This window comes from Parus major, chromosome 21 (assembly GCF_001522545.3).
Source record: "Parus major isolate Abel chromosome 21, Parus_major1.1, whole genome shotgun sequence".
Taxonomy (NCBI): Eukaryota; Metazoa; Chordata; class Aves; order Passeriformes; family Paridae; genus Parus; species Parus major.
Window position 1 is genome coordinate 7,132,916 of NC_031789.1, and position 23,750 is coordinate 7,156,665.

General features: G+C 41.1%; 1 protein-coding gene across 4 annotated transcripts in view; it reads left to right on the forward strand.

The window, feature by feature from the left end:
• The window catches only part of UBE4B (ubiquitination factor E4B), a 36,328-nt gene that overhangs the window by 6,085 nt on the left and 6,493 nt on the right, over window positions 1-23,750 (forward strand). The window contains exons 2-23 of one of the 4 annotated variants that reach the window (XM_019008777.2): window positions 310-496; window positions 3,252-3,387; window positions 3,892-3,979; window positions 6,220-6,364; window positions 7,180-7,408; window positions 7,868-8,278; window positions 9,126-9,239; window positions 11,489-11,630; window positions 12,123-12,223; window positions 12,931-13,045; window positions 14,547-14,630; window positions 16,182-16,238; window positions 16,579-16,695; window positions 16,808-16,906; window positions 17,362-17,475; window positions 17,963-18,161; window positions 18,380-18,518; window positions 20,697-20,796; window positions 21,509-21,636; window positions 22,001-22,099; window positions 22,474-22,709; window positions 23,414-23,540. In XM_019008777.2, coding sequence (XP_018864322.1) covers window positions 310-496; window positions 3,252-3,387; window positions 3,892-3,979; window positions 6,220-6,364; window positions 7,180-7,408; window positions 7,868-8,278; window positions 9,126-9,239; window positions 11,489-11,630; window positions 12,123-12,223; window positions 12,931-13,045; window positions 14,547-14,630; window positions 16,182-16,238; window positions 16,579-16,695; window positions 16,808-16,906; window positions 17,362-17,475; window positions 17,963-18,161; window positions 18,380-18,518; window positions 20,697-20,796; window positions 21,509-21,636; window positions 22,001-22,099; window positions 22,474-22,709; window positions 23,414-23,540 — 3,167 coding nt within the window. Of the gene's footprint in view, window positions 1-309; window positions 497-3,251; window positions 3,388-3,891; window positions 3,980-6,219; window positions 6,365-7,179; window positions 7,409-7,440; window positions 7,542-7,867; window positions 8,279-9,125; window positions 9,240-11,488; window positions 11,631-12,122; window positions 12,224-12,930; window positions 13,046-14,546; window positions 14,631-16,181; window positions 16,239-16,578; window positions 16,696-16,807; window positions 16,907-17,361; window positions 17,476-17,962; window positions 18,162-18,379; window positions 18,519-20,696; window positions 20,797-21,508; window positions 21,637-22,000; window positions 22,100-22,473; window positions 22,710-23,413; window positions 23,541-23,750 lie in introns of those variants that run through there. The other 3 variants (XM_015648469.3, XM_015648470.3, XM_019008778.2) reach the window with 3 other exon arrangements.

Consider the following 23,750-nt stretch of genomic DNA (forward strand, 5'->3'; position numbering starts at 1 on the left):
CTCCTCACAGCAGAGGGGTCACTCAGGCTCCCCTCAGCAGAGGGATCACTCAGGCTCCCCTCAGCAGAGGGGTCACTCAGGCTCCCCTCAGCAGAGGGGTCACTCAGGCTCCTCTCCCCTCAGCAGAGGGATCACTCTGGTTCCCTCTCCCTGCAGCAGAGGGGTCACTCTGGCTCCTCTCCTCACAGCAGAGGGGTCACTCAGGCTCCTCACAGCAGAGGGGTCACTCTGGCTCCTCACAGCAGAGGGGTCACTCGGGCTCCTCTCCCCTCAGCAGAGGGATCACTCGGGCTCCTCTCCCCTCTGCAGATCCGTCGGAGGCGCCTGGCACGGCTGGCAGGAGGCTCCTCGTCCCAGCCCAGCACCCCGCTGACGTCCCCGCAGAGAGAGACCCCTCCGGGGCCGCCGGGCGCAGCCCCAGCGCCGGGGCCCTCGCACAGCCTGGGCCTCAGCGTGCACAGCATGACCCCAGCTACCTCTCCCATCGGGGCATCAGGTAGGCTGCCAGCTCCCGGCTGCTCCTCGAGTGTCTGTGCACGTTCCTTACGCAGCTCCTCGCTGTACGGCGCCGCTTCTGCTCTCACTGAAAGTCACTTTCAGAAACTAATGTTGTAAAACAGTGAGTGAAGGGACTTCTTGTTTTAATCTTCCGGGTAATAAGTGGTTTTCCATTTATTCCATTTACAGTTGTTTTCCAGGTGTGAGTAAACTCATGGGTTACCAAAGTGTGAAGAAGTTTGTAATAAAGTCTATTATTACACAATATTACGGAAAAGATGTGTCAAGGATACAGGAAAATCCCTTTAAAGTCTTGCAACACAGTCTCTATTGATTGGTTTCTAGGTACATTTTAGCAAACAGTCTCAAGTTAATTTTTGATCTTTAGTTGCAAGCATTCAGCACAATTAAAAATAGCAAGCTGCCCAGTCAGGGCATCCTCAGTGTAAGAATGAAGTATTTGCTTTCTGCTTTGTATTACTTTGCCAGTTTCACTATTTACTGGAGGGAATACAAGCAGGATATTTACAAATCGTATTTTTTCAGAAGATGGAACAAATAGCTGATCTATTAAAGTCATACAAATGCAGCAAGCAGAGGAAGTTGGGAGGGTTGTTCTGTAGAGAGGTGAAGACAAAATTAATGTGCTTATACCACATTTGACCTAACAGAAATTAATTTTGATTTCAAATTATCTGACTTAGAAATCGGGACAAGTTTGTTTTCCAGGATTGTGATCTTTATCTGAAAACTTAAGTTGTTTTGCCTGTTGTGTTACTAAGCTGAGAGGTTCTCAAAACCATCCCAAAACAAGTGTTAAGAGGGTTCTAACCAGGTTTTCAATATGATTTCTAATAGATCAATAGAAATAATATTTTTCCAATGCTCCTCGATGAGCTTGCAAATTCATTAGCATTTACCTATTTGCTTCTTGATTTTTCTGGTTTTCTCTTTGGCAAGTAGAGTATTTTACAAGATTAAATCTTGTCATTTAATTATAGCGCTGTTCAGAAATACCTAGAAGTGACTCCTTCCTGCTTATTTTGTTTCCTTGCATCCAAAGCAGGACAGAGAAAAGCTATCAAAAGCATTTCCTGAGATAAACTCGTTGCAGATGGAATTTAACACTCTGTATTGTCCTCATGGTTAAGGGCAGCAGCCCAGAGGTGGAGGTGACTTCTTTTTTTTAAGAGTGGTGCAGAGTCCACTCACTGTGTTCCCTCAGCCTGTGGTTACATGACTGTTTTAGTCCATCTGAGGTCTGACTCTTGCTGAAAGGAGTATTTGTTCCTCTGCTGTCTGTGGTGAGGGGGATCGTGGGCTTGATACAAGTGAAAACTAACCCAGGAAAAGTAAATGTTTAATTTTCAAACAGAGGAGCTCCTGATCCATCCTGGGGCACAACTGGATAAACAATACTGCCAGCAGAGCAGGAGGTGTGGAAATGTGTACCTGGAGATAGAAATGCTCAGGTACTGGCAGATGGGTTTATTGTGGTTTGAAGGGCTCAGACAGTGAAGACCTTGGAGATTTCTGTTTTAGGAATTCCCCAGGACAATACCTGACTGTACTGTCTGGATTGGCTGATGGCCCAAAGCAGGAGTTTCTGGTGTTTGCTTCCTACAGTGCCATTTGTGCAGCTGTTTAATAATGTGTGTCTTTTTCACATCAGGGTAAGAGATATGGTTAAATTGGGGAATGGATCAGGAAAAAAATATTCATAGCAGTTTATCTTGTGTGTTTATGTAGCATAAATGAAGACTCAGCTAATGCTGTGTGGTTTGCAGCAGTTCCTTTCAGCAGCAGACTAAAGTGACTGCAGAGGATTTTAATTCATTTGGACACACAGAGAGCAGCTCCAGCAGAATAATGTCCTTGTAAGCATCCATTGTTCTAAGGAGTTGCCTGTCATGGTGAAATCAGACATAGGAATCAATTTCATGGAAAATATCATTATTTTGTATGTATTTTGAAAATACCTTAGAGAACCTAAAGCCAGCATTATCAGTGACAACTGGAACTTTAGGTGTCAGGTATTTTATTGTGTACCTGATCTAGCAAAGTACAGATGCAAGTAAATTCTGGAAGATTTGTGTGAAAAGATGGTAGGTAGGGTTGAGGAGGGGTGTTAATGAGTGCTGCAGCATCACTGTTAAAGTACATTTTCCTGGCTATAAAAGTAAGACCCCAAGGGAATGCAGAACAATGCAGTCCTTTGCCCTGGTGAGCTTTGTTTGCTCTGGTCTCTTTTGTCCACTGATTTAGCTGGATTTTCTTTGGGAGGAGGGAGGAGGAGAGATGAAGAACTCAAGAGGGAGGAGGAGAGATGAAGAACTCAAGGAATATTTTTTGCCCCTTTATGACTGATGATGTAACTCCATTGTAATGGCCCAGTGTAAAGTCCTGTTCCAATAGAACAATCTTTAGAGGGGCTCTGACAACGTCTTAAGGTAGTAGAGCAATCCTATAAAGATCAGTTTTTATAGGAGAGAATCTCTAAGCACTTCATGGATGCAGGTTTATCTTTGTTCTTTGTTTAATGCAGGTAAGCATTCCTACATTGCTGCTGCAAAGGGAGGTAGAAAATGTGATTATCTGCAGTCAGATGTGGTTATTAACTTTTATTTCTTAATGCACTGCTAAGAATGGTTGACCTGGACTGAAAAACAGTATTTCTTCTCCTTTTCCATCCAAATAATGTGTAGTGCCTTCTCACTACTGTAGCAGTAATCTTGGTGGTGCCTTTTCTTTAGGAGTAGCCCACCGAAGCCAGAGCAGCGAAGGAGTGAGTTCCCTCAGCAGTTCTCCATCAAACAGCCTTGAAACCCAATCTCAGTCCCTCTCTCGGTCTCAGAGCATGGACATTGATAGTGTCTCCTGTGAGAAAAGGTAAAAAGTGCAGTTTGTAACAGCTGGCAAATATGGCACAGTGCTGGTGTTCAGACCTCTTACAGGACAAGGCTCTGCCCTTTCTCCCTGCCAGCTGTGGTAATGCAGTAGGGTTAATGCTTAAAAATCATACACTGTTTAGACCACTGTAATGCTTTTTCTAGCCTGGTTTTAATGGGAATTCCTGACCTAAAGTGGTAAAAGACAGAATATTATCTTAGACATTAAGAAGTGAGCATGTCTGGTGGGGATAATTGAGCTACTCTGTTTAAAAGAAAAAGGCTGTGGGATCTGATAGCTGTGTAGTTTGTATTGCCTGCTGAAGAAATTTAAAACTCAAATGTAATATGAGAAACGTCCATCAAGCAGTGATTTTAATTGCTATTTTTGCATTGCTTTCTCTGCTGCATCTGCTTGAGGGTAAACTTTCAGTGAGCATCTTACACAGGACTGTCTGCAACTTTCAACAAGTTAATGGGATTTTTCTCTTATTTCTGCTTCCAGTATGTCCCAGGTAGATGTGGATTCAGGAATTGAGAACATGGAGGTTGATGAGAATGATCGCAGAGAGAAACGGAGTCTGACAGACAAGGTGAGCCTGGGTTGTGGTACCTGGAGGAGGTATGAGCTCAGTTACCTCCATATATTGAACTTGTGCTTTTGAGAGGATAGATCTAATCCTGGAACTATCCCTCAGGTGTCATCTGCAAACAATTTCTTCACTGCATTTTCTCACTAAAATTTGTGTGAAGGGAAAAAAAAGGTCAAAACTTCCAATATCAAAGCTGCATTTTGATGTCTCAAATTGGTTTATAAAAGGTATTTGAAAACTGAAGAAAATAATTTGTTCTATATCCTACAACAAAGTGAACTGTTAATGCCTACACAATTTTTTTGATACAGTAGGCCTGAAGAAACATTGTTTTTAAGCAACTTTGAAGATTGTTGCATCTTATTGGTATAGCACAAATGGTCACCTATTCACAAAGTACTGCTTCAAATGTATGTTATGTATGCTGGAGTAATGTTGTATAATAAGGTTTTCTTCTAGATATTAAAAGAAAATCTGTAAGAATTAGCTATCAAGTGTTAGAGAGATGGTAGAACCCTTTAAAGTAGAAAAAGAAAGCAAGTATAAAGCTCTAATCCACTCCTCAAATTGTCCTTTTTGTCATTTGATTTCAAGGCCCATGTGAAATAGAGCCATAAAGAAATGGGATGCCAGTTTAGTGAAGTTTCTGCCACAAAGCTTGCAGTGCTCATTAGATGTCTTTGTTTCTTGTGCCCTGTCAGAAATAAGGTCAGTTGGTAAAGCCTGGCCTGCAGCCACAGCAGCAGCGCTGCCGCAGGATCCGCCGGGCACTCAGCTCCCCCTGGGCCCTGGCCAGCCTGGCTTCCAGAACACTCCTCCAGTCAGGGCTGGGGGGAGCAGGGAGAGGAAATCAAACCTTTGCAGCCTGATTTGATACTTCTTACTCATTTGAAGATACCAGAAAGGAAGTGAAGGGGAAATGACGCTGTCCTCTTACATGAGCAAAATGTTTTCTTGCCTGGTTGTGTGCACTGGCAATGATGTCATTAATGAAACTTTTTTACAGAAAGAGAGAGGTAGAAGTACTTGAAACCAGTGGAATATTGATAGAGTGATAAAGTCAGTGAAAATGTATTAATGTGCCAAAATTTATGGTTTGTTAAGGGGTTGAGGGAAAGCTTTTGAGAAGGATATAGTGCTGGTAGTTGCTAAAAATCCACCAGGCTTACCTGGTCATTATGAAGCCTCAAATTTAAAGGAGAAAAAGGAAGATTTTTAGTGACAACCTTGCGTTTTTTAATCTATGTTTTGTTCTTCCTCATTGACATATTTTTTCTAAAAGAAGAGTGTTACTGTCTTGAGAAGTAAGATACAGAGCAGTGCAAGGTGCACTAGTATTTGTCAAATACCAGAATTTGCTTTTAGACCTAGTCAATATTTACAACTCTCACAGAACTCTTGCAGGTAAAAAGCCTCAAAGTCTTCCAAATTTGAAATGGCCTGGAGCTGAATTTTCTGCTTTGTGTATTATGTTTCTTTTACAGTGTTGGTAGCAGAGTGTAGGGGAAGGCAGAGTTATGGTACTGGCTTGTCATGTCATGGGAGCTTTTAAAGGCCACCTCTCCTCAGACTGCAGGGTAGTTACTTGCATTGCCTTTGCAATCCATAATATTTCAGGTGCCCACTCAAAGCTGCCTTAGGAGTGCAAGAACTGACCTATAACCTTTGCCAGACACTGTGTGGCAGCATTCTTGGTAGAGAAATTAGTTTTTCATTTTGAGCGCAGTTTCCTTCTTTGTTTCCTTCTTTCCATGTTTCCTTCTTTAGAAGAAAGGGAAACAAGGCAAATTCTTGAGTCTTTTGTCTTGTCCTGACTTCATTCAAGTGAAAGATGTCTTTAACTTGGGCAAGATGTGAAGGAAGGAAAGAACAGAGGAAGCTTTTTTCTTCCTGTGCTTTCATTTTTACCAAAAAATCTTTAAGTATCTGTGGATAATGAAAATTTAAATCCCAAATTAATTTATTAAAGTAGACATAAGTATCTCAGTTGAATTTCACTTCTTACTATCCAGTTTTGAATGTTACAGTTTTGGAAATTCTGCTGGGTATTTCTGCTACATCTTTTCTGCATCCCTTCAGGTGTTTTTTACAAATTTTGTCAAATGGACCAATATTCCTTCATGATTACACAAAACCTGCCGTTATGAGTTAAGCTGAAGCCTCTGAACAAAGATGTATACCTGACTGTACATTGAATTATACAAGTGCAAAGCAGGTGTTGATTGTTTTGTTCCTCCCAGGAGCCTCTGTCGGGGTCAGAAGTGTCAGAGGAACAAGCTCTACAGCTGGTCTGTAAGATCTTCAGAGTCTCCTGGAAGGACCGAGACAGAGATGTTATTTTCCTGAATTCACTCTCTGCCCAGTTCAAGCAGAACCCAAAGGAAGGTGGGTACCTGAGCAGGAGGCACTGGCAGGGCTGTTCTTTCGAGTGGCATGTTCCCCATCTTTATTTTTGCCTTTTTATCCCTTTGCTGCAATACCAGAGCCACCAACTTGTGGTCTTTGCTTAATTTCAACATCTGCTGTCAGCAGATGTAGCAGGAAATGGAATCTTGGAGCAGGAATGTGGGACTGATGGCTCATAGCTCCTGTTTTAATCAATTGCTCTCCTCTTGTTGGTTGTGTTTTTTGTCCTCAAACTAAAGTGCTGATCCAGAGCACATTGCTGCTAGAGTTTATTTTTTAGATGTTTTAATGAATTAATGGATTGTCTTGCATCATAGTCGACATCTAGCAGTTAATTTGATAAACCAAAAATTCTCGATTATTTTATGTAACAGAATGTAGATTCTGTTACCTGTAAAATATAACCAAGACAATTGTTATTTTATGTGTGTGGGATATGTGCATGTTTTGTTTTCCTTTCTTTGACACAACTTATCCAGCTCAAAAGCAGGGTGGGAAAATATGAGTGGGACACACAAGACAATTTTAGTAACTAACTAACGAAGCATTAGGTCAGCTGTGATCTTGTGTGTCTTCCATAAAGGCTCTGTATTTGTTGCGTAGCTGTAATTCCAGAACTTAGGTTAATATAGACAGTGATAATTACAGATTGTGTCAGTGGGTTGTTTTTTGCCAAAACCAGGACTCAATTCACTGAAGTCTCTTTCTGTCCTTTTTCTTCTGCTAATGTGTACACCTGAGTCTTGTGTAGATGAAGACAGAGGTGAGGATATTAATTCTCTTCTTCTTAACAGTGTTTTCAGATTTTAAGGACTTGATTGGGCAGATTTTGATGGAAGTGCTGATGATGTCCACCCAGGCAAGGGATGAGAACCCCTTTGCCAGCCTGACAGCCACCTCCCAACCCATTGCTGCAGCTGCCCGCTCTCCTGACAGAAGCCTGATCTTAAACATGGGCTCCAACCCTGGAAGCAGCCCCATGTTCTGTAATGTGGGCTCCTTTGGTTCCAGCTCGTTATCCAGGTGACTCCTGATTGTAGCTGAATGCTGATTTCACTTGAATACTGATTGGTAGACTAGAAGAGAGAAAAGGGCATAGAAGTGTCCCAAAAACAATAAATAGAATGGACTTTAGAAGTTTTTCACACTATTTCATGTAAGTGTCCCTCCATTTCACCATTTTTGATGACACTGTCATGGCCAGGACTGTATTTGATAGATTCAAGCCACGTAACTGTTTTCTGCTGAGTAGTATCCTTAACTTGCTTCACAAAGGCCATGATTTTTACAAGTGTGTAGATTGTGATATAGTTTTATTCAACAACAGTAGAATAATGTGTGTGAGCTGCAGAAATATTGCTGAAGAATCATCAGAAGGGCAAGAACTTCTCTTGCTCATTTGATCTTTTTCACCCTTTTTCTGCATATCCTAAATTGTTGCTTTTTTTTTTTTTTTTTCTTTTTCCCCTGTAACTGGTTTAGTCTCTATGGGACTAGTCCAGCTCCTCCTACCAATTTCACAAGCTATGTACCAATGACTGGTTCATCTCTTACCCCACCAGCCAGTTCAGTTGCCACCCCAGCAGTGGCTCCCATTTCTGTCAGCTCTCAGCTGCCAGCAGCCAGCCCCTCGTGGACACATCCTTGCTCTCCGCGGTACCGCCCTTACACCGTGGCCCATGCCGGAGGCTCTGCCGCTTCTGCCGCCCCGCGCTCCTTGGGCATTTCCATCCCATCTAGTTCTCCAGGTCCTCCAGCCATGGCTGCTGGCCCTCCAGCCATCCCAGTCATCACATCCAGACACAGGCCCCCAGCCATGGGTCCACCTTTGTTTACTGCTTCACCCGGTGCCTTGCGCAGGCGTCCTTCCTTACAGAGCAGGATCCCTCCTAGGTATTGCACAAGAGCAGAGTGTGTTTGGTGTGTGCTCTGCAGGGTGTGGCATCAGCCTGCTCCATGGAAGAATTTATGTTTGTGCTGAGCTCACCCTACTCACCCCCAGTTGATTTCTGCGTTTGGGTTTGTGCTAATACCTTGACTTGCTAACCAGGCGTCCTTGACCTGCTTGTGTGTGTTTGAGGTGTGATGGAATTACGTTAAAGGTAGCAATGAGGTTTTAATTTCTTCCTCTTCGTAGATCCATTCCAGTTAAACCATAAATGTTCTGTTCATTTGCTGCTGCTGGATGGTAGACCACATAAAACTCCTGCTCCAAAATCAGTTTTCTCAGTAGGGCCTTAGTTTGTTGAATGCTGTTACTTGCTGGGCTGGGTTGGATTCAATTCCCTGGTGCACAGATTTAAATTACAGATCAGCATATTTCAGCATGCCAGGCTAAGTACCACTGCTCTTCCTCTTTTGGCTGTTCCTGGAATCCCTCGTTCCTGCAGGAGGGAGAAACAAAGACACAAGGTTTTGAGACCAGGGCTTTAAAGTCATTAGCTTAGAACTGTAATATTTATTATTCAGTCATGTCTAAACATTTCACTTCAGTCCTAATTTTTATTTGGTCTCAAAATTTTTTTCAATTTTAGGGTTGTAAATGTGTGGTGTTGATGATACCTGAGTAAATTGTAGTAGTATAACAGAGCACGTTAGTATGGTCCTGGTTTTACTAACATGGAGTTACCTGTTGTCTGCATGTTTAGAGAAGATGATTTTTGACAGACCTAAAAAGAAAAGCTACCATTTACTTCTGGCTTAAAAAATCTGATGGCCTCTTCCATTTTTGTTGTGGTAGTTTATACGACAACCCTTTCTCCCTCCTCCTTCTTGCTGTTTCTGATGTGTCTGAGGACAGTAGTGATGAAGAAAATGAAGACGATGATTTTTCTTGTGTCCAGTTTGGGTCCAGGTATTGGAGAATGTAACCTGCATGTTTGGTTGTTGGAACTAACAGCCTGTGTAGTGTCAAGTGATCTTCAGAGTAATTTGGGGAACGACTGAAGCCGAGGATGTGACTTGGCTGGCTTGTTAAATTGGTGTGTAAACATGTGTAATGAGTGCAGTTAGTCAGCTCTCCTTTGGAGACATGACTAAGGGAAATGTTCATCATACAGTCTGCCAGGCCTAATGAACGTGGTTCTGAGATGATGTTTGAGTGGAGCTTCTCTTGGGCTGTGTGAATAGAAGGAATAGTATTCACCTGTGGCTGTAATTTGAAATCCCTGGTACATCTTGTGCATGTTTTCCTATGAAAAACTGGGAAATGAGGACAAAGGTTAACATGCATCTTCCAAGCAGCATCTCCTCTTTTCTACTCTGGTCTGATTTCAGGAGAGTGAACTTGATAGCACAGCTGTAGGAGGGCTTTGTGTATGTGGAGTTTAGGATTATTTTTCCCACTGTTTTGTTTAGTTTTTGCCCTGTTGATGACTCAGTCCAAATATTGGATTGAGATGCCAAGCTTTGGATAGGGTTTCTGCTGTGCTTCAGGGATTTTAGTGTGTTTATTGTGTCCTGGCATTTTTCAGACAGCAGTAAGTTGTTAGAATATAAACAGTGGCTGTACAGCTATGCAACAACTGGTATGCTGAAAACACCAAGGCATTGAATGTGCATGAAGGATGTATGAGCTCTGTGTTAGAATAGTTGGAGTTACTGCTGCAGTGAAATCTTCAGCAGAATGACTGCAGAACTAGTGGGTTTTCATATAAATTTATGTTCTTAAAAGAGTATTCTTTAAGCTGGATGTGAGAAGTCAAGAGGTTTATAAAAGAGACCATTAAAAAAACCCCATATGCATCATTTTATGGTTACTGAGCACTGTTTCAATAGAACTGTGTTTTACATGGATTAGTTTTAATTGAATAACTGAAAACATCTCTCTGCAAACAGACATTGCTGCTATTAGAATGTTGTGTTTGTTAAGCATCTGGTAGCTCAGCATGTGAACAGTAATAACCTTTTCTGGATTTATTGGTTGGACTGTAAAGTTTGCACAATAGATTTGTATGCTTCAATTATGGAAATGTAAATTATTTTACAGTTTAAAGGGAATTCCAATTCTGACAGTGTGTAGTTTTAAATACGTTTTTTAAAAGCTGCATTTAAGGAAACCAGTAGTCTTATTTTCCAGTTTAAGATCTGGGGCTTATAAATTGGTCTTCATTCAAATCTGTCCTGACTGTACACAGACTTTTCTTGGAGAATTGCAGCAGACCGTCCAAGTAATTCCTGGTTTTTAGATTTCATTTATATAAAGTGAATATATTATATCCTTAGTCTCTTCTGCAAAATGAGGGTGTTGCTTTTAATCAGCTTTGTCAAGCTGTTATGTGAGAAGAATTTTGTTGAGATAACAAGTCTGAGATTCAGAGTTGTGGGTCTTGTTCTCACTTTTGTGTTCAATTTCTCTCATCTTGAGGATGATTTTGGTTTTTGTGGGTTTAGTTTTTGTGTTTACAGTATCAGTGTTTTCTTTTCCCCACTGAGGCTGTGCTACTTAATGAAATGATGTATTTTACTGAACTGAAATGAACTGAGTTGAAGTAAAATGATCTTGAATGAGGGAGTGTCAAAGGCAGCATTAGCAGCTTGGCTGTATTGCCTCTGTTTTATTGATTCTTCTTCCTTAGCGCACCAGAAGTGGTTGTGTGTGTCCCTGGCTGTCAGCTCAGGTCTCTTCTCAGCAGTGGGAGGCTCCTGCCTCCTGTGGTTTGGTGGTGTTAACAGAATTTTGACACTCCTGCCATTCTGAGTGGTGGTGCAGAAGGGTTGTGGTGTCCTGAGTGTCAGGTACTGCTCAAAGGCTGTTTTGTTTTGTTTGCTGCGTTGTGAGATCAGGATTTACTGACTCCCATCACTTATGCACCTTGTGGCTGTGTTTCAGACTTAATAAGGCATTTGCAGCTCTGAACTTCAGGGCTGGACAAGCTGTTAGGTGGAGAGCTCTCCACAGATGGCAGAAATGACCTGAATTATCACAGAAATGACCTGAATTATCACAGAAATGACCTGAATTATCACAGAAATGACCTGAACCACTGAACCATGTGTGTGATGAGATGGGGTGTTGAGAGCATTGACAGAGGAGTGTTGATGAATTGTTTGACAAGTGACAAACTCTACCTAATGCTTTGTTTCTGATGTTGTGTTTTGAAGTGTGGGAGGCTCTGGCAGCTCGAGTGTTTCCGATTCCTGCAGTGACCACTTCACCATTGAAAACTGTAAGGAGACAGAGATGCTGAACTACCTCATTGAGTGTTTTGACAGAGTTGGAATAGAGGAGAGAAAAGCACCAAAGGTATGTTTCAGATCAGTGAGGTTGTATCAGTGCTGTCACAAACACTGCTCTGACTTATTAGTGGGGAAAGTTGGTGGGAAGATACTTCTTGATAGCTTTGTTGTAGAAATAGATTTATTGAATTTATTGGGGCCCTTTGACTCTTGTTAATTCATCAAATTTGAGTGATGCATATATTTTATATCTCTTAATTAAGCACTCCTAGAAATCATCCTTCCTCTTTCAATCTACAACATTTTATCCAAGTTTACTCTGTGTAAAACATTTTTGTGAGACCAGCTCCCTGTCAGTGTTCTGTATTCTACTCCAGGATTTTGCTTCTGGAGAAAAAACAACCAACACTATTAATAAATAATCTGGAAGGTTTTTACTGGAGTAGTTCTAATCTTAGTGTGCATATTGCATTTTTACTGCACAAATAAATGTATCATCTTTCCTGTGTGTTCTGTATTTAATTTCTGGTTTGTATTAAAATAAAGTTATTTTTATCAGATGTGTAGCCAGCCAACAGTTAGCCAGTTACTGAGCAACATCCGATCCCAGTGCATTTCACATGCTGCTTTGGTGCTACAGGGATCCTTAACACAACCAAGGTAAATCCAGCTGATGTTAATCATGGGAGTTAGACTGTCCCAGGATCCTTTTTTCCTTCTGACGATTGGATAAGAAAATTAAGATCAGTTGTTGGAGTAGGAGAATTATGTGCCAGTGGGATAGTTTGTTACTTCACAAGTGATGAGTTGGTGGGGAGCAGTTGGAGTGCTTTCTAACTGTATTTGGGTAAAATCAGCCAGGGTGATGTGAACAGCTTAAATGGGGGATCAGGAACTGAGAAGAGAAGAGACACTTCTTTCAAAATGCTAGGAAGCAGTTAAAAGTGATTTTAAAAGTAATGACTCCATTAATTCAGAAAAGACTAATGTTATGTTATTTTTTAATCTGGAAAAACACATAAAAAAGATACTGTTCCTTCACCAGTTAAGCTTTTTCTAAGTTGAGCTTAACAAAGGGTTTTTTTAATTAGAGGGGTAGAAGGAGCAACCAATTACTACAGAGAAGCTGTTGTTTCCTTCCAGCATGGTTAACTGAAGTGTGATGTTGGCAGCAGCATCTGTTTGAGAATAACCTTTCCCCAAGTAACTTGAGCAGACAAGAATAGTTACTTCTGAAAGGAATAGATGTATCCAGACATTGATAATGTGCCTGCAGACACATCCTTGCATGTGACTGCTCTGACGTTTCTGCAAATACCACTGCAGATAATCAGTAGATTTTAATATTTTTTTTAATGCAAATTAAGGTCATTGCAGCAGCAGTCTTTGCTGGTACCATATATGCTGTGCAGGAATCTCCCATTTGGCTTCATTCAAGAACTGGTGAGAACAACTTACCAGGATGAAGAGGTGTTCAAACAGGTAAGGCATGGATAACAAATAGCTGTAGTGCATGGTTTTGTAATTTGGATTTCCAGACGTTTAGTCTTGTAGTTCTCTATCCATTACCTCTAGGACTAGCAGCCTGTTAATGCAATTGGAGTTTGGTTTTGTTCTTTTTTAAACTCATTTAGCATTTTGTGGAAAAGGCTGACTTCCAGTATTTGCTGGATCCAAATATTAAAAGTGCATTTGCTGATAAGCAGCAGCGCTAACATAGGGGTGGACTGATTGGAATGTGCAGGCATGTGTTGCAAGATTGATCTTGGTTTCATCCTTGTGTACAAAATTCCTAAAAATACATGTGTTAAGACAGCAATGTTCTGTAATCCTACTCAGATTTATGGTGTTTTCCAACTTGCAATCTTTACCCTTCCTTGCATCTTTAATAATAATTTGTGCCTAAGGTGCTAAGAGCACTTTACAAGTCCTAGTCCAGTAATTCTTCATATTTACAGAGGAAATGACGGAGAAACATGAGATGGTCTGTTAATTAAAATACTAAACTAGCAAACTTCTAGCCTGTATACTGTAAAGCAGATCAGTAAGGTTGTAATTGTGTTTAATTAGCACTCCCATAGTATGGTGTGATTTGGCTGCAGAGGGGCCTTTGAAATGGCATTTGACCCTTCCAGTTTTGCAAAGAATGACACTGGATAATTTTTATGTGTAGTGTAAGTAACTGTTAACAATTTGTATTTCTGTCTGGACTCCTTTTAGTAGAGGTTCGTGTAATTGAAAGTATATTTGAGACTGATAAAAAGCAGTTTTAAAAGCGTTAGAGGCCCTGCCCTGGAGAAGAGAAGCATTCCTGGAGCTGAAGCACATGGCCACCAGAATAGTGCTTTTCTGGAATATGATTTAACATTTTTTTGTCTCTTCACAGGAGCAACACAATATACTTCAAAATTCAGTGGGACTCCTGTTGTTGTTGTTGTTGCAAAATTACTATGGGTTTATTTTGTGAGGGTGTAGTTGTCAGAACTGTGTGATTGGGACTTACTAAATAGGTATAATTACTTCTGATTAATAAGTTCCTGTCAAGTCACTTCCTCTTTCCTAACAACCCTTGAGTGCTGCTTATTATCTTTACCAACTTACACATCATGCAAAGTCAGAGCTGTATTATTGCCCCAAGTGTGCAGACAAATAAATTATTCCCCATTTGGGCAGTAGGCTGTTGGACATCTGTCCAGAACTCGTGCTCTTGTTTGTGTCTACAACACACAGAGAACATGCAGGGAACTCAGTGGAGTAACACCCCATTGCTGAGACTACAGCAGACAAGTTGGGTTTTAGTTTTTAATCCTCTCTAAAGCCTTCAGGCTTAACTGATACAAAGTAAAAAAAAAAATCTTATTTTTTTGTTTTGTGTAAGTTGCACTGTTTGAAGAATGAACAGGCATTTCATGCTTTGTATGGCAATAGAGTAATTTGACTGTTTCCTGTTCTTTAGTAAAGTAATTTACTTGTGTTTTTACAGATCTTTATTCCCATCTTACAAGGCCTGGCTGTGGCTTCCAAAGAGTGCTCCCTCGATAGTGACAATTTTAAATATCCCCTTATGGTAAGGACTGTCCATTTCTAGAAGCAGTTTCTTTATGTTCACTGGTAATATGCAGATTCAAAGCAAGATAACATTTCAATATTTGGGGGATTCTTTTTGGTTAGTGGATTGCTATTAAACTCTGTTGAAAGATTAATGGGGCGTGAGATGTGTAAAGAACATTAAAAATTCAATAGAGTGTGAGGCCAGTAATGTCTTAAGCTTAATGAAGGCTGCTTGTATAGTGGACTACTCAAATGTTTGTGTGTATTACTTTATATAAAATTAATCAAATGTATGGATGTCATCATGCTTAACTGAAATACTGTGGATGGTTGTACAATCTCAATAAACTTCTCTCAATTTAAGTCTGGGAGTAACATCCAATATCCAATATCCATACCACTGTATGTTTAGACTCAACTTTTCTATGTGAGGAAACTCAAGTAGGTTGCATTAAACCCCAAATTATTTGAGTTGGAGTCTATCTACTGATAAAAATATCTTAATATTCCCTGGCTGAAAGGCTGAGGGGGTTATTTTTAGTCTTTTTAAAATTCTTACTTTAGTCCTAGGTTTGCTTCCCTCCTACTGCTTTTATTGATGAAACAAACCAGCCTTTTGCAAGGTGTGTTTGGCCACCAAAGAGCAAGTTGGATTCTTGGTAAATTGAGCATTGTCAACACCTTCGGATCCTTTTAGGATCTCAGGGTATGATGCCAAAAAAGCTGTTGCATCTCAGGTTTAATTTGTACTTAAGGAAGTCAGCTGGACTGGGGTGCTGCAAATCAAACTAAGTAACTCTGGTAGTTTACAAAAAACATTAATTTTCTGGCATCGTGTTTTCCTGCTCTTGTTACCCTCCCAGTCTGTGAACTGCTACAGATTTGGCTGTTGGCTGCAAAGAGGGACTACTTGAAAATGAGTTTGTTACTTCTCGTTGGCACAGTGTGCAACAAAAAGATGGAACAGTAGTTACTCACTGTAGTATAACTGAGGAGTGAGAACATGTAACACAGGACAAGTGGGACAGCCAGCAGTATCTTTGTGATTCCAGAATTCTCTGTTATGACTGCTGCTTCTTTCTGTGCTGCAGTTGAAAGTGAGCTGCAGATCTTGGATAGGATTCTTTGTTCCTGGCTTCTGTGTTCATTTGATGTTTTTCCACTCTGATTCAGAAGACAAAGGCCTTGGTGTATGGATTGAACAATTGCTCCATTTATTGTTGTTACTGGTTTTAATGGGACAGGTCAGGAGTCCAGTGTAGGCATTGTCATGTTCTGAGCAAACAACAATTTGCACAGCTAATTCTTGAAATAAGTACAATAATTTGTTATCCTGTGAGACATGTTGGCTTTTTTGAGACAACTTGGAGCAGATGTAAAAGCCAAAATGGAGCAGGGTGTGCTTTAGTTCTCTTTGGACATCTTCACTGTGATTGTGAAGCTTTTCCACTGATCAAGGGAGAAAGGTTCTGCTCTTTCAGCAGTTTGTCATAGTAAGCTTGTTTGTTGTAGACAGGTTACTTAAGAATTACTCAAAAAAGTAATTTTTACTTGGATTTCTTTATAGGCACTATGTGAACTCTGTGAAATCAAGTTTGGGAAAACACACCCCATGTGCAGTTTGGTGAGTGTTTCCAGTCTGAGGTTCTTCAAGTTAAAAGAACCATGTTGCTTATTTTGGTGTTGTACAATCCCTGTTGATAATGTTCTCCAGAGCTACTGGAGCCTCTCATGCAAAACAATAGTTTAAATTAAGCTGGTAGAGGGAGTCCTTTACCCTGAGAATTTATTAAAACCGAGACAAACACGAGTTGCTTGGGTTGCTGGAATACTGAGGAATTGTTTCCATTTTGCCATCAGCCTGACTGTTGGAGGTTCGAGGCTATGTGGCAGACACTGAAGGTGACAAAGCAGGATGGCTGACACAGCAGCTTTGAAGAACTTGCTGTTTCTCCTATTTTTAGGTTGTCTCTTTGCCCTTGTGGTTGCCTAAATCTTTAAGCACAGGTGCAGGAAGAGAGCTGCAAAGACTTTCCTACCTTGGAGCCTTCTTCAGTCTGTCTGTCTTTGCTGAAGATGATGTAAGTGTCACAGAAGGATGTTGGCATTAGCATGGTGGGGTTCTGTTGTGAGAGATTTTTTTACTTCCCCAGAACATTTGCATATATTTGCCAATATTCATCTTACTTTCAGAACAAAGTAGTTGAAAAGTACTTCTCAGGGCCTGCCATTACTCTTGAGAACACCCGGGTTGTTAGCCAGTCTTTGCAACATTACCTGGAATTAGCAAGGGTAAGTATTTTCATTCCTTAAAAAAAAAGCATATGTGGGTTTTTTTGGTTTTGACATAGATTAATAATATAATCTAAAAAAATTAGTTTCTGTCTTAAATCACACATCTTTCAGGATATGGCTGAAATGGATTGGGGAGAAAAAATAGAGTGCTATGAATATTTCTCTAAGGCTGTAAGCCAATTCAGAAAATATCAGCATATCAGATCAGTTAGTAATGAGTTCCAGTCCATGTTAAAGGATGGGTAAATACATACTGTGTTAGTAGTGTGTTGCACTACTCTTGTATTTACATTTTTGGTTTAACTAATGGCATAACTAACGTGTGCATAAAGGTGGCGATGAGACTATATAACAGAAGTTTTGCTGAGTTTTGTGGATTCTGTAGAACATAAAAATACAGACCAACAGAAAGCAGGACTGAGATGCTGAGAGGTGTTTGTTTGCAATTGCAGCAAGAGCTGTTCAAGATCCTGCACAGTATCCTGCTGAACGGGGACACCCGGGAGGCAGCTCTCGGCTACATGGCAGCTGTGGTCAATGCCAACATGAAGAAGGCCCAAATGCAGGTAAATAAAGGGAAATGCTCTTCCTGTGATTCATCCAGCCACAAATAGCACTAGATGGCTCATGCAGTGGTGGTCTGGAATGGAGGACAAAAGAATTTTGAGTGCTTGCTACCGCAGGCAATAAGCCCTGTCTTCTTTGTTTCAATACATTTTCCATTTCTGAAATTAATCTGGTTTACCTATTTTAACAGTGTATTTCCTCTCTTAGAACTGAGATGTCACTTCATTAACAGGGCTTCTTTATTACGTGTTTAAATCTTTGTACTTGCCCTGCCCCATTTTGGAGGGCATCATCCCAGCTGACTGTGTTCAACACCCTGCTTTCCCAGCTGGTAAAGTGCTGGGCTTTGTTTGGTGTCACTAGAAGGAGCAGTGCAGATATGGAGTGCCTGGGCTCCATGAAACCACAGGGATGGGATTTTGGCATTGTAGCTCCCCCTGTACTGCTCAGCTCACGCCCTCAGCCCTTTTCCTTCTCACCCCACAGACAGACGATCGTTTGGTGTCTACAGATGGCTTCATGCTCAACTTCCTCTGGGTGCTGCAGCAGCTGAGTACGAAGATAAAGCTGGAAACGGTCGATCCCATGTACATATTCCATCCCAGGTGTCGAATTGAGCTTCCCACAGATGAGACAAGAGTGAAAGCAACAATGGAGGAGGTTGCAGCCTGGATTGCTGAACTTTGTTAGTACTCTTACTGAGATATGTTAAGCATTTCTGTGCCTTCTGATACAGAGTACATGGAAGTATTTGATTCCAGCAAAGAATTCCCTTTTCTTAAATCTCTTTTCTTGATGCTCTCTGCTTTCCCTTGTTTTAAAGAAAGTTAAATTCAAGGTCTCACCCTAGATAAGACAGTTAATTTTTTAATTTATTCACCTCTACTGTTTTTTGTCTTTTAGACAGGGATCCGTCTCCATTTTCTGAGCCGAAGTTCCCCACGGAATGTTTCTTCCTCACGCTGCACGCCCATCACCTCTCCATCCTGCCCAGCTGCCGCCGCTACATCCGCAGACTGCGCGCCATCAGGGAGCTCAACAGGTTGGCAGGGGGGCTGGGGGGGCTGAGGCTGCAGGTGACCCCCGTGTCCCCTCTCCCAGGGCAGGAGGCCTGAGAAGCTGAATGAAAGCACAGTGCCAGTTTGGGTGGAGCTGGTGCTGAGTGCAGACCGCCTCTCGGGGGTTTTCGGGTGTGCTCGGGGACTGTGGCTTGTCAGGAATTCAGCTAATAGTGAGTGAGATGGAGGCTGCTGGTTGCAGCTCAGGTTTGCAGCTCAACGTGGCAGCTCAAGGTTGTGAGAAGACCATTCTATTTAAGAGTTAATTCTCTGTGGAACACTTTAGGATTCATAACACCAGTTAACAGAGTTCATTATAACTAATCTCTGGTGTGCTTGGCGGGGCGTGGGCATCAGTTCCTCAGGCTCTCTGGCAGAGCTGGATCAGCATTACCTGGCTGATAATCAGGTCACTGTGCAGGTGACTTGTGGCTTCAGAAACAAGACATTGGGATTTGTGCCTGTTTTGAACATCCCAGAAGATATTTGCCTTTTTCCCCATAGCTTCTGAGGCAGGAGAACCTTTCATACTCTTGGGACGGGGGAAAGAAGCCTTCAGCAGTGAACTCTAAATATTGTTCTCTACATGTAATTCAGCATATGGTTTACTGTCTTAAAAATGATAAATACATTCTGGTGTTAACATGAGGATACTCCTGTTTTCCATTTCTCTTGGCATAAACTCAAATAGACTTATACAGTTGCTAAACCTTGAAGAATACTCTGTTAAAATTAGAACAGATTTTTGTATCATCAGTATTTTCCATTGTTTATAATTACACTCATTGCATTTTGGTAAATGTTCCTTGGCAGTAATGCCATGAGTTCGTTACAGGATTTTTGGACTGCATCTGAAATGACTTAATTTTTAAAGCATATGCAGGCCAAGAACCTAGGAAGCAGCAGAGAGCAGAGCAGGAAGAGTCAATATATCTATTTTCCTATAAACAGCCTGTGGATTACTTGTAAAAAAGCCATATGTTGGCTTGAAAAAGGAATTGCTGCTTTTTCCTTATTTAGAATTGTTTCACAGGAGTTGCTGATGCAGCAGTCCCCATCCAGCAGTGCAGAGTGAAGAGCTCTTGGCTCTACTGACAGCTTAGGAGCTTGGGCTTCAGCATTTTCCATGAATTGCTTGGTTGCTTGCAACATTGGAAACATCTTTAGATCTTGTTAGTAAATAAATTGCACTGGATATTTGTCTGCTGTAGGCAGAGATTGATGTGGAAGAGAATTGCTGTTTAGAAAGGGATGAAAAGGAACTGTATACATGCAGTTCAGTGTATGAATTTTGTTCTAATCAGCTGCACTTCCTGAAAAGGATTAAGATATGTGAATATGTAGAATTTTTTTAATGCAAATGATGTGTGTAATGTACATTTAAGTTCTCTTTTCTGTGGGGCAGTGTAAGGAGATGGATAAGGAAGGGGAGGAATATCAACCCCCTTGACCTTCTGGTCCTGACACCGACAGGGAGACTATGGACTATTCACTGAACTCCTCTACAAGCCTGAGTTTTCTTGGGAGTGCAGCATGGGAAGTGTAGAACAAAACTCAAATAAATCATTTGCAATAGTAGAAAGGAGGAAGATATGCAGGATATAGACCTGCAGCTTTCTTGTTTCTAGCAAAACTTTCTGCAAGACTTTCACCTTTTTCTTCCTTAGCTGATTTTGTCTTCCGGTTTCCTTTTTGATACTAGAAGATGAATGAACTCTGTCTCATGAAGTAAACCAGCCTTTCCTTGTGTAAAGGTTTAGTTTTCTTGGCATCCTTTTAACCTTCCTTCAGAGTGACCATGGACTTGTTCAGTGTGGAAAAAGACAATTTATTTTTTTTTTTCCAATATAGTGGAGAGAATTTGTTTGTTAAGCAGGACAGAGCCCTTGTGTTTCATTCCTCTGGTGTGGCTGACAGCCATGGGTGTTGGAGCTGGTTTATGTGGTGCCTCTGAGTTCTGCCTACACAGATGTTCAGTCTGCATTTACAAAAGGAACTTATTTCTCTTGTTATGATAATGGGTAATTTCTTTGAAAATGATCAGTTTTTTCCCCACTTTACTGTATTTCCTTGGTTTTTAGCAGATAAGTCAGTGAAATGCCTTGTGCTGGCAGCACATTTCCCCTCTGTCATGATAACCAGTTCCTGCATCTGGTTTTCAGGACTGTTGAAGATTTAAAGAACAATGAAAGTCAGTGGAAGGATTCTCCTCTGGCCACCAGACATCGAGAGATGCTGAAACGCTGCAAGACACAGCTTAAGGTTTGTAAGTGATTCAGTTCTCAGCTAAAAGCTTCTGTGGCTGTGTGTGTGTGTTGACTTTGTGCCCTAATGTTTAACAACTTCTCTCTTACGCTGCTTGGAAATGGTGGGTTTGAAACTCTTACCCCTGGGAGTGCTGCACTGGATGATGGTCATTCTAGAATATAACATCAGTGAGAATTTAAGATTCAAAGTAACACCAAAAATGAAATTCTTTGTTTCTTAACTGGATCAGACCAAGCAAAGGGACTGAGCTTTGTTCAGGAGTAGCTGTGTGTGCACAGTCCCTGCACAAGTAGGAACTCCCAAGTCACAGATCTCACACAGAATTCCTGCAAAGATGAGTCAGAGATGAGGTGCTCTTTTTTTTGAAGGCCCATTCTGCTTAGATCTTCCTCATAGAAATTGGCACAAATTTTCTGAGCTGTAGCTTTTAATCACATATTTTCCCACTTTGATATGTTACTTTTTTCATTGTTCCCATAAAGCTTGTGAAAGGCACATCTGTCCATGCAACTCTTAAATTCTATTTTACTTGCTATGTTGGGGCTCGTGTGCCTTATTTTCTTGAAATGAGAGTGTACTGTAAGAAGAGACCACTGTATAATTGTCATGATTCACAGATATATTATTATTGATATTATCTTGAAGAGGCTTCACATTCCTTTATGCTGTCTTGCCCTGGATTAGTTTTTGTGTGCATGTTCTGCAGAAACTGGTGAGGTGCAAGGCTTGTGCAGATGCTGGTTTGCTGGATGAAAACTTCCTCAGGAGATGCCTGAATTTCTATGGCATGGTGATCCAGCTGATGCTTCGCATTCTTGACCCTGCCTATCCCAAGTGAGTGTCAGGTTTATCTGTGTAAGTTGTATCAAAGATATTTCAGATCATGTTAGATTGCTCACTGAATTTAGCAGTTCTGGAATTATTTTTGCTTACAGTGTCTGCATTGTTATGTGGTTGGTGACGTAGATCCTTGCATGGAATATGTTTGTTATTCAGAGTTTAATGTCAGCTTGGGTTTGGGGGGCTCCCTCAGGTATGTTTGGTACCCTTGGAGTACTGACATGGAGTTCTAAAAATGTAAAAATCGAAAGATTCTTGTAAAGGGATCCCATGGAAGAATTCCCTAAGTGAGCACATGACCCTTTCTGCTTAATCCTGCTGGTTTACTGTCCTGTTTGTTGTCTCTTCTGTTTCACAGTGTAAAATTGCCTTTAACTCCTGAGGTTCCGAAAGTATTTGCATCATTGCCAGAGTTTTACGTGGAAGATGTTGCTGAATTTTTATTTTTTATTGTACAGTAAGTAAAGTTATATTTGAAGGAAACTTGTACTACGACTTGTCCTTTGGGAGGTGGCACATGTATAAACTGAGGGTGTAAAAGTGCTTTTCTAACTATCTGCAGTTAATATTCTGATTATATAATAAGGTAATGGCATGGCAGCCTTGCTGCAGCTATAATGCATTGATGGCTCCACAGTCCCTTCTAACCTAGATTTTTCTTGGAAGAAAGTTTTTTGGTTCTCTCCCCAGGAATTTTCTTTATGGTTTGCAGTGAGACCTTTTGATCTTTTGATATGTTAAATCATCATTAGAATAATATATTTTTAAAAGGCATGACTTAGAAGTAGGACATTAGGGTTGTTTTTTTTCATTTAGTTTTCCTGTTTCCAGATATGCTCCTCAGGTGCTGTATGAGCCCTGTACTCAGGACATAGTGATGTTCCTTGTTGTGATGCTGTGCAACCAGAACTACATCCGAAATCCTTATTTAGTAGCCAAGCTGGTGGAAGTCATGTTCATGACAAACCCTGCTGTCCAGCCCCGGACACAGAAGTTCTTTGAAATGATTGAGAATCACCCTCTCTCCACTAAATTGTTAGTTCCCTCCTTGATGAAGTTTTACACAGGTAAGTGCTTTGTCTGTGGCTCACTGAGTGCACAATGGTATTCTAAGGCCAAAGGATCTGTTAGCTGTTGTAACTATTAAAAAAATCCCAAACAAACCAACACGATAAAACCCCAACACACCAAAAAACCCGATATATCTTGAGTCTTGTGAAGATGAGGCTTTATTGCTCAGGAATTGGGGGAAATAGCATTAGATGGAGCCTTGGGAATTCCAGTCCTTTCACAAGCTGTTGTGCACTGACAAGGCCAGCAGTGTGAATCAATGTGACAATTGCTTCTGTGGGCTTTAGATTCCAGAATTAAAGCTTTTGCTTTGCTTTGCCTCTAAAGGAATATTGGGATTTTAAAACTTCTCGTTGTAGTTTTGCTGGTTCTGTAGATTTGGATGTTTTGTTTGATAACAAAGTATTTTTGTAGGGTACCCAGAGTTTTCTTAGTGAGATTTTAGACTGTGTGATGAAGAGCAGAGTTGAATAGAGCAGAGTATTTTGATTTCTGGGAGTTTCTCTTCCAAAATGAAGTTGGGTTTAGATTAGAAAATTTATAGTGCACTTTTTCTAATGGGAATTTCTGAACAGGAATAGAATTTCATCTCTTCAGGTTTCTCTGGGTGCTTGGAGCCCATCACATTGGAGGCAGTAGGGAGAGTTGTGTTGCCAGTGAAGCCTGGTGGGAAGGTTGTGGGATCTGTTCTCTTTTCCAGATGTGGAACATACCGGAGCCACGAGCGAGTTCTATGACAAGTTTACAATCCGCTACCACATCAGCACCATTTTCAAAAGCCTCTGGCAGAACATAGCTCACCATGGTACATTTATGGAAGAGTTCAAGTGAGTAAGAGGTTGTCTCAGGCAGCTTCCTGTCGTGCAGGCTGCTTGGGCAGGGGCCTGAGGAGGTCTCTGCCATTGGGACTGGGTGATGCTGCTTTCTCTTGTGTCTCACGTGGCATCCCCTTCCAGTGGAACTGGAGTGTTCTAAACTGAGTTCTGGACACCACAATCAGCTTGGCTTGGGGAATGGGATCGTTGTTGGAAATAAAG